This window comes from Phymastichus coffea, unplaced genomic scaffold, assembly GCF_024137745.1.
Source record: "Phymastichus coffea isolate CEN01 unplaced genomic scaffold, Cenicafe_Pcof_1.1 PCOF00008, whole genome shotgun sequence".
Lineage (NCBI taxonomy): Eukaryota > Metazoa > Arthropoda > Insecta > Hymenoptera > Eulophidae > Phymastichus > Phymastichus coffea.
In genome coordinates this window covers 7055581-7065698 of record NW_026706819.1, presented here as the reverse complement: position 1 = coordinate 7065698, position 10118 = coordinate 7055581, and the positions used below count along the sequence as shown (strand labels likewise).

At 44.9% G+C, this 10118-nt stretch overlaps 2 protein-coding genes across 2 annotated transcripts; both read right to left on the bottom strand.

Annotated features, from left to right (window-relative positions):
- Positions 1–3914: 3914 nt before the first annotated feature.
- LOC131670478 (uncharacterized) lies at positions 3915–6968 on the bottom strand. Its single transcript, XM_058946107.1, has one exon. It carries the CDS (start codon positions 6966–6968, stop codon positions 3915–3917), a length of 3054 nt encoding a protein of 1017 aa, XP_058802090.1.
- Positions 6969–7004: 36 nt separating this feature from the next.
- On the bottom strand, positions 7005–9191 carry LOC131670472 (uncharacterized). Its single transcript, XM_058946094.1, has one exon. It carries the CDS (start codon positions 9189–9191, stop codon positions 7005–7007), a length of 2187 nt encoding a protein of 728 aa, XP_058802077.1.
- Positions 9192–10118: the final 927 nt, after the last annotated feature.

Genomic DNA, 10118 nt, shown 5'->3' with positions numbered 1-10118 from the left:
CGTAGGTGGTATCTAACCTGATGCCTAGCACAGACGCTATCTGCAGAGCATTACTACCTATTGCCGTGGTAGAAACTCCCGGATCATAGAGAGCCCGTATCTGGAAGTCTCCTATTTTCCCCGGCAGCCACCAGGGCGTTTTCTGTTCCGGGGAATATTGCGAAACAGAGTCGGCGGCTCCACAGCCTTGCTCTTTGCACACCATAGCGCTAGCCACTGTGCTCTCGCGTGGTAAAGTGACGCCACTTGTCGTTCGAACGACCTTGGTTCGGACGATCGGAGTTTCCATGGGGATATCCTTTGACGGTTTATCTGCCGTTATCCGCGCCCCCGAGGGCGTGCGCGATCCATTCGCCACCACCTCGGCCGGTCTAGGGTCTTGGGCTTTACTAACGTCAATACCCTCTCTCTCCGTGTTCACTTTACCGCCACGTTCATCATTGGCGCCACCAGGGGAGTTCTCGCTCTCGTCGCTCGACACGCTCCCTACTATCGGTGCTGACTATGTTGGCGAAGGCACCGAGATTTCGTTTACGTGGTTTATTTTATGGGATGAAGGAATAAAGGTTTACCCCACCTAACCACTCCTTTCCTCGTTTTCCTTGTTGCATTGGGTACAGTACTTTTTGCTGTACCCCAATAACCCGCACTCGATGCACTTGAGTGGCTTGGAGAAGTCTCTCTCCCGTCTTCGAGGAGTTTCCGGCTTCCTAGTGCGGTCTTCCGAGGTCAAGTTTTTCTCAACGAGGTTGTGCTTCATCCCTTCAGATATCTCCTTGAGAGATGATAGCACTTGGCTCAGCAGATCGGCGCGTGGAGCCTTCTTTTCGCCATCAACTGCCTCTAGGCTCGGACTAGGTGTCGCGCCTGAGGGCGTCGGTGTGTAGACGACCTGGTGCGTCACCTTCTTGAGTACTTTCTCCATACGGTCCAACCTGTCGCTGTCCTCCGGCTTATCACTGGACATCGATGCCACTTTGCCCTTGCGGCCCTTGCTTCCATCGGTGCGAGGGTGGTACGCTAACTCCGGGTACAGAGTTGATTGTGGGTCAGGTACCACCCGTTCTGACTTTTTCTGGTGCAAGCTGTTCTGTGCCGCCGTGGCCAGCTCATTCAGGGTTCGTATGGAGTTCACTTCAGATCTCCGCACCTGGCCCTGAATGTCCGGGAGAAGGTTGGCGTGCAGCAGATCCAGTTGGCAATCAGGCGTCATTTGAGGGTTCAGCCGCTTCATCAGGCCCATCATGTTGGTGATGTAAACATTTACGGGTTCGTCGGGGCCCTGATATCGGCTCTGAATTTTCCTCATCAGACGCTGTTGCTGCTGCACACTGGTCCCAAACCATTCCCTTGCGTCCATCTCGAATTCGGCGTAGGAGAGCCATTCCTCCTTCATCGCCTCGTACCAGATGAGGGCGGGACCGACGAGTAGCTCCGATACCGTTAGAAGCATCTCGTCTTCCGTGAGTCCCGCGCCGTTCCTTAAGTTGTGCAGCTTAGACAGGAAGGTATCAATACTCGCATTGCCCTCTCCTGAAAACTTCAGTTTCCATTCTCGGACAATGCGACCAACATCCCTTGTAGTCGACCAAGGGTTTGTTGTCTGCTGAGATGACCACGTGCTCGGTGGGTGGTTATTCACTTCAGCATTAACTCCACTGAGTTGATGCTGTCCACCCTCTCCGAAAGGGAGCGTCCGGCGGAGGATTCTGCCGGTGGTCCCCGTGAGCCTCTGTCCGGGTCCAGCTGGAGTACTGTGAGGTAACCTAGTGTCGTGATGGTAGGTGAAGATATTTTGGAATGCTACGCTCCTACGCGTGTTTTCTTGTTGTCGCGTTTCGCTAGAATTATTCGCATTATCTTGCTGTACATTCCTGTTTTCGGCATTTTCCAATGCGCTCTTTCTGGCAGATAGGTCGTCCAGTTGGCTCTTAACATTGCTGCAGTTGTTGTATATCTGGTCTAATACTTTCGTTAGACTCGACACGTTTACTCTTAACGAGTCTAGCAGCTCGAACTTCTTCTCATTTTCTCTGGACCGGAAAATGAGGTCTTGGATCATTACCGCAAATGCCGGCGGGTGTTGAAACTGGCTACCATCATTAGCCGTTATAGTATTATACTTATTACTGCTAGTACTCTCGCTGTCGTCCAGTACGTTTGTGATGTTTATCACTGTTTCCTGAATCTGCGATATCACCTCTGCACTTTGCATTAACTGAGCTAGCGGGTGTTCACCTTCTTGTTCGGATGCTGTGTGTTCCACGCATATGGATACTATGAGCTCCGAGCGTAGGGCTGCTCTTCTTGCTGGACTGCTGTGTTGGTTGTCGACTTTAACAATAATAAATAATAAATAATAATTAATAAACTCTAACAACCAAATTTGCAGTCGTCCAGCTCTCGAGAGCTTATTCTCGCTTGTCTCGAGCTCCAAGTGTTCGAGGTATTCGTTTATTTCCTCGTCTTGGAGCGTCAACGCCCAGTCTTCGACCTCTTTTTGAGAGCAGTGCATTGTTAGTTATGTCCATCTGTTAGTTATGTCACGACTAGTTTTTGTACAGATTTACACGCTTGTTTTACAGATGATGCGAGTGCGAATGCTATATTTAATATTTACAAGCAAACACGCAAAAATTTAGACTTTACTGGCCGATAATAGTCTCAACAACGGATTGAGTTGTGTTTACCGAAAGACTCTTTGCTCCCTATTGCGCAATATAATGATCCTGCCTATCAGGCGCACTAACTGTTTGTTAGCGCGGCTGTGTTGGTTAGTATCTAAAATCCTATAACGAGCGTTTATATGCGTAGTCACCAATAACCGTAGCTAGCAATATTTAAAAAAAAATACATTTACATTAAGACAACACTATATCAAATAAAACTATTAATTTGAGTTTCTTTTGTTTGAATGTTGCCGGTGTTAGTTTTCCCCGGGCCAACGGGTACAATATTATTGATTTGCGGCAACTTTCAAAACCTATTGGTGTTTACGCTTAGGCTAAAGAGTCGTTCGGTCGCACTCGCACGCGTTTACAACGACTGTTTACAAATTATCGTCGCGGCGGGCCTTCGCAAGCTAACTAACAGAGAGGCGATGTTTACTATGTGGCTTTTAACTCAAAGTGTGCGCAACACTTTGATTGCCACCTAAGTCGCTGGTTGACTGAGCGCAAGGTCAATGTTTAAAACTGGCGTTTTGAACAATCATAAACGCTGTAGGTTCTTTTACGTTGGGCGCCATGTGACCGTCGTATTATTTATGCGCGCGATCACGTCGAAGAGCGCGCGGGATTATCTACACGTTTAAATTCGATAATCGGAGAGCAGGAGGGAACGGGTGTCAGTCAACCAACTTTCTACTAGCACGAAATAATAACATCAAAGTTACAATCAATATCACATTCGAGATCGTTTATTACCTCTTATTTCTTCAATGTATTCCGCCCGCGTGTTTATGTTTACAAAGCGCGCGCGCGACAATAACATGCAGTGTCAGATCGGTCGCCGCTCTTTGTTCGCCGAGTTAATACATGCACGCTTCTTATGGTTTTAAAAGTATAAGGAACGGGGAATAGTAGGGTAAATGAAGAGACTCTCTGTGCGATCAAATACAGATTTAATTAGCTCCGTAAACTTGGAACAACCTCCCGAGGTCTGTTACTCATATCGCGTGTCTCTCCATACTGAGGCACTCAGCGCGCTCTCTCGCACTCGACGCTTGCGCCGCTCATGCCGCTGATTCGCAGAAAAAATACATCGGCTCATTCCAGATCATTCCAAACATCCTCCCACCTTGAGTCCTTGACTCAATGACACCAAAAATCGTTTATAACGGATGAACGCATACAAATGAGCCTTACAAGATAAACGCTAGATAATACATAAATACGTGTTATATTGAATAAAACTTACTGATAATAATTAGGTTTCTTAACCACACGTCCACTCCTGGTTTTTACTACATTTGGACTAGGTTCAAACTTATTTTCCTCCGCAGCTGTTTTGTCGTTCATCGATTGCTCTTTACCACGCATTAACTCTATTTTTTTTCTATCCTCGCAACCAATTTTCAAAGGGTATATACGCTGCAATGGACGCTTTAAAATTCCGTCTTTGGTTTTCAATACTGCTACTCTAGCTACGCCGTCGCGACCTTGAATCAATTTCTCAATTTTTGCTAAAGGCCAATCAATACGTTTTTTGTTGTCATCGCCGATCAGAACAACCTCGCCGACTTTTATTGAGCGAGACTCTTTTACACTATTACCTTTTAGTATCAACTGACTCAAATATTCCGTGCGAAAACGTTGGCGCAAGTGTTCTATTATTTCTTGCTTTTTTCTATAGCTAGCAGTCAAATTCACTTTATTGATAATATCTAAGTCAGGATTTTCGAAGCCTTTGTTTTCGCGCAGAAACATTGATGGAGTTAATGGTATCAAATCGTTCGCGTCTTCGGAAACATAGGTCAAGGGTCGCGAATTTATTGTATTTTCGCAGTCGCAGAGAACTGTACACATTTCTTCATATGTGAGACAACTCTTTCCAAGCACTTTGCGCAAGATGACTTTAACCATTCCAACTAATTTTTCCCACCAGCCTCCCCACCACGGTGCCGAGGGTGGATTAAAGTGCCACGTTATTCTCTGTGCTGAGCTATACGTCTCTATGACTTTCCAATTAAGATTTGATAACGCAGAATCCGCTCCAACAAAGTTCGTTCCGTTATCACAATAAATATCGACCGGACGTCCACGACGATCGATGAAGCGACGCAACGCCATCAAAAACGTCATTGTCGATAGAGACGTAACTAATTCTAGATGTACCACACGGTATACGGCACATGTGAAGAGACAGATCCAGCCCTTTTGCTGCCCACGAAGGAATACAGGTCCTGCTAAATCGACTCCGATTACTTCAAAAACAGCACAATCTCTTACGCGATTGAGTGGCAAAGGAGGTGGATCTGCTTGCATTGGCTTTACCGAAAAACGTTTACAAATAATGCAAGTCGCAATTACCTTTCTCACTGTCTTTCGCATGGCTAGAATCCAAAATCTCTCTCTTAATCGACACATCACAGTCTGTACACCTGCGTGGTTCATTTTTTCATGTTTTTCTAATATAATTAGCTCTACAATTTTGTGATTATTGTGTAATAGAACTGGATATAAAAAGGGAAATTTATCATTTCGTGCGCTAATTTTTGTCTTCAATCGTAATAAACCATCAGTGTGTACAAAAGTTTGCAAAACTTTTAGCTTCGGATCTTTTTTGGGTAAAAACATTGTTTTTTGTATGCAAGTTAATAATTTACATTCTACACTACGTATTTCTCTGGGCGATATATATTTGTCTTGTACCGCTTTTTTACTTATGAGAAAATTCTTGAATCTAAGCATTATCGTATAAAATTTTATTAACTTCACGTACGACGAAAATTTGTTTATGATACTGAAATCAACTTCTCCACATAACATCGATATTTGAGCTGATTTCTTCATTTCACTGTTTACCTCCTCTTCGTTTGTCGTGTCTATTGTATTAGGCCAAGTTTTAGAGGACTCGCGTAACCAAGGCGGCCCCTCCCACCAACGCGATTCGAGCAGCTGTGTAGCCTGACATCCGCGCGACGGAAGGTCAGCTGGATTTTCCGTACCGGGCACATACTGCCACTGCCAAGACGCTGATAGTTGCCGTATTTCCTGAACGCGATTCCAAACGAATGTGCCCCATTGGCTATCTCTCTGTAGCCACGCTAAGACAGTCGTCGAGTCTGACCAGCAGAAGATCGGTACGTTCCCATAGTGCAAAGCGTTCACTATCTCGGCGGTCTGACGGCTAGCAATCGATGCGGCCAAGAGCTCCAATCGCGGTATCGTTGTTTTCTTCGGAGCGACTCGCGCTTTCGCGGCAAGTAGCCTAAGCTCTACGTGAGTCTCGTTCTCGACGCGCAAAAATATAACTGTGGCGTACGCCGTCTGACTTGCGTCTGCAAAAGTGTGCAGGGATAACGTGCCTGATCCGAGTTTCCTTGGGATTTCTATCTCGCTCAAATGCGTTAATTGCTCATACCACAATAAAAACTCTTTTTCTGAGTTGTTATCAACTTGAACATCCCAATCGACATTCAACTCACACAATTTTCTCAAAATTAACTTCGGTATTAAGGTTACGGGAGCGGTAAATCCGATTGGATCAAAGACTTTATGCGTTGCTGAAAGAATTTTTCTTTTTGTTATCTCCTTGTTATATTCACCAAGTAAAATGGGATTGATTGACAAAGTATCGCGTAATTTATTAAACGAAATACCGAGTACTGGAGTCATTTCTTTCTCTTGGCCGTCGCCCGTATACTCCCACCCTCTCAATTCGAAACTGCCTTTTCTCATCATTTCTTTAGCTTCCGTGATGAAAGAGATTAATTCTTCGGCTGTTTGAACGCTCGTGATACAGTTATCGACGGAAAACGATCGCGTCAATTTTTCAATATTTTTACTCGACCATAAATCGAGAAAACACTTTGGAATCGTATGCAAAAGGTGATACTCCAAGACTGCTCCTAACAAAAATGGACTACAGGTCAGACCGAAAACTACGCGCCTGTGGCGTAAAACTGTCAGTTTTCCATCTAAGAACCACAGAAAACGTAGGTAGTCTCGATCTTTCGGACTGATTTCTATTTGTAAGAAAGCCTTGCGAATATCCGCGATTACTCCAATCTCATTTTCGCGAAACCTGAGTAGTGTCGCCGGAATCAACTCAATCAGATTCGGTCCCTTTTCTAAGCATTTATTGAGAGGAGGGTAACCCTTTTCACTAGAGGACGCGTCAAACACGGGGCGAACTGCAGTAGTGCTGTCTGTTTTTACTACCGGACGATGAGGCAAACAGTGAGAGAAAAAATCAAGCTCCTTTTCGGGTACAACTTCAATGATACCTTCATCGAGCCATTCCATCAAAACATTATTGTATTCATCATATAAATTGATCTTTTAGAGTTTCTTTACCGTGCTTTCTAGCCTACTCTTACATAACTCAAAATTACTCGAGACTGGAGGATGGTCATCATCCCACGGCAAATCAACACTATAACGCTCGTCTTTGTAAGAAACAGTATTCATAAAATTTTCTCTGATAGTTTGTTCTCTCGCAAGTTCGTTGCCTTTTTCTATTGGATCTCTTATCCCAAGAAGGTCTAACTCCCACAAGTTTGATACTTTCGCTTCGTTGACAAACATGGATACAACGTTCAAAGTACAATCTTCTCTCTTACTACTTGGCGCTCTGCCCATAATCATCCAACCTAAGCGTGACTCGAAAGCAGTTATACCATTTTCCAAATCATATTTTTTGCCGGTAAAAAGTTTTCCTGCAATATCAGCACCTATTAAAACATCGATCGAATTATCGCTATAAGTGGTGTCAGCTTCCAAGTCAGAGAGAGAAATATTGTGTTTTTTCAAATCATCAAGCCAATCAACTCGCTTGATACGTGGTATATCCGCGCAGATAGTTTTCTCGTCCATTACTTGAAAATTGCACGCGTATGTATCGTCCAGGCTTCTCATACGAACCGAATAAAGGTTATGCACTTGTGTATCGGATTTCACCCTTCCGAACAAAGCATGCGTCACTTCGCGCTTTCCAACGGGTTGATATCCCAAAAACTTTGCCGCGTCAGAGCGAATGTACGACCTCTGTGAGCCTTGGTCGACAACTACGCGTGCAACCTTCTCTCTCGTATCAGAATATATCACGACGCGCAATGTTTGTAAATAGACGTCAGGCGCACTGCAAAAGCTGGCGAGAGTTTGCTCCGGTCGCGAGCTTTTCACGGTAGCATCGTTCTTTCGCTCGCTCGGATCACTCGGTTCTTTATCTTTATTCAACTCCCGACAAACAAGAATGTGATAACGATTTCCGCACCAACCGCAAATTATTTTAACCTTGCAATTTTTCGATCGGTGATTCGGTATAAGACATTTAAAACAACAATTTTTATCTTTCATTATCTTTTTCCGATCTTCAAACGACATCTTTTTCGCTTCCTCGCAATTCGCGCTACCGTGACTTTCGCCGCAGAATACACATTTCGTACCTTTGTGTTCGCTCGACAAGAGCGCGCTCGCAGTTGCTGGCTCCTTCGACGAAGTCCCCTTGTTTTCCTTTTGTTTACCTTCTTTCGGCTTCTCCTTCTTCTTATCCGACGCTACAGCGAAATGAGTGACCGCCATGTTGATTCTCTCCTCGTTCGTCACCTCGGTCTTCAGAAATTCTAATAACTTCGTCAAACGGTCTGAAACCGGAGCTCCCTCTTGTCCTTGGTTTCCGTTGTTTGTTGACGAACTCAAAGGCGAGCGTTGCCACGTTCGCAGAATTTCTTCCGGGAGAGACGACTCCACAAGCGGGTAGAGCATCGTCGCACAATTGTCCGTTTTGACACCCAGCGTGTCCAGAGCGCGAATGTGAGCTGAAAGTCGGTCGTAAATCGATGCAATATCCGATTGCTCTTCTTTTTTCTTAGTGGCATTTTGTATGGCCAAGGTTAACAATTCCCTGGTGTAATACTCAATTAGTAAGTCGTCTCGTCCATAACGATCTTTTAGACTCTCGAAAGCTGAATCGTAATTCTCTGCCGTGGTCGGAAAACCGTGTACGATCACAAATGCCTTGGAATCGACTGCCATCATGCCTTTCAGATATTCCAGCTTGTCTTCCTTGGAAAGCACGGGATCCTCGTGGTATTTGCGAAAATGTGACCAAAACTGTAGCCACTTATGGACTCCTCCGGGGTATTTCGGCACCTCGAGTGTAGGACACTTGTACGGCTTGTCACTGCGATGTACTTGTTGATTAGCACCAAATTCGCTATTTCCCGTACGTGTTGCACTAACACCACTCAGATATTTCACTCTCGCTTCCAAAAACTTCTTTTGGTATTCATCGTGAGACTCTATCTCCTTCACGAGAACGTCGTCATCAACCGCTTCGTTCGATAACAATTCAATGTATTTTGCATTTGCGTTTTCAAGCTCTTGTACTCTGGTCTCGAGCATCTGTAGAGCGACATGCCTGTCATCGGCTGTAACAGTAGCGTTGTTGCATTTCGCGACAAAAACGTTGAGGCACTTTGTGAATAAAGTGCGTTGCACCGTTCTTTGCTTTTTCGCGACGTCCATCTTTGAGGTTATCTCGAACGCCGCGGAAGCTTTTCAATAATTACTCCCTCCCGCGTCCTGTCACGGTCGCCAGATTTTAAAAGTATAAGGAACGGGGAATAGTAGGGTAAATGAAGAGACTCTCTGTGCGATCAAATACAGATTTAATTAGCTCCGTAAACTTGGAACAACCTCCCGAGGTCTGTTACTCATATCGCGTGTCTCTCCATACTGAGGCGCTCAGCGCGCTCTCTCGCACTCGACGCTTGCGCTGCTCACGCCGCTGATTCGCAGAAAAAATACATCGGCTCATTCCAGATCATTCCAAACATATGGAGTACGAAAGATTAGTGAATAGCAATCATAGCAATCGCGAAACTAAGCCGGCCAGCTTACCTTATTAGCAGTCGCACGGAGAACGAGAGAAAAAGTTCGCACTCTAGGTGCGGGAAAGTCTGTCTTTGTCACGAGATATCTCGCGTTTTCGGTTTCGCCCTCGATGGCGAAACACCTGACTCACGCACTCGCTCTGGTCTGGCTCAGGCACAGCTCCTGTCGATCCTTATCAGTTGACTCGTCTTAGCACTCCAAGAAAACTCGGGAAAAACTCTAATTGTCACTAGCAGCAGCTGAGTGTGCGGGTTCTAATCTTCAACTGGTTCATTTTCATACGCGCGCGTTCTGTCCCGTCGCGTGCCGAATTTCCTCATTACATTTGCCTCAACCGATAGGTGCTGCCCTCGCAGGCAGCCGCATGGTTGGGCTTCAAAAAATTCAAATATCAATAGTTTTAAAAATTTCAGCTGTACGTCTCCTAACTAGGATATTCCACTATAAAACAAATATAGTAAGATATGTAAAATACATATCTTTTGTTTAGCTGGTATATACGTGTATACATATATATATATATATATATATATATATATATATATATATGACGCATTT

Bases quoted from the DNA above. Each gene is read 5' to 3' on its own strand.
- LOC131670478 (XM_058946107.1), bottom strand. From the start codon at position 6,968: ATGGAATGGCTCGATGAAGGTATCATTGAAGTTGTACCCGAAAAGGAG.
- LOC131670472 (XM_058946094.1), bottom strand. From the start codon at position 9,191: ATGGACGTCGCGAAAAAGCAAAGAACGGTGCAACGCACTTTATTCACA.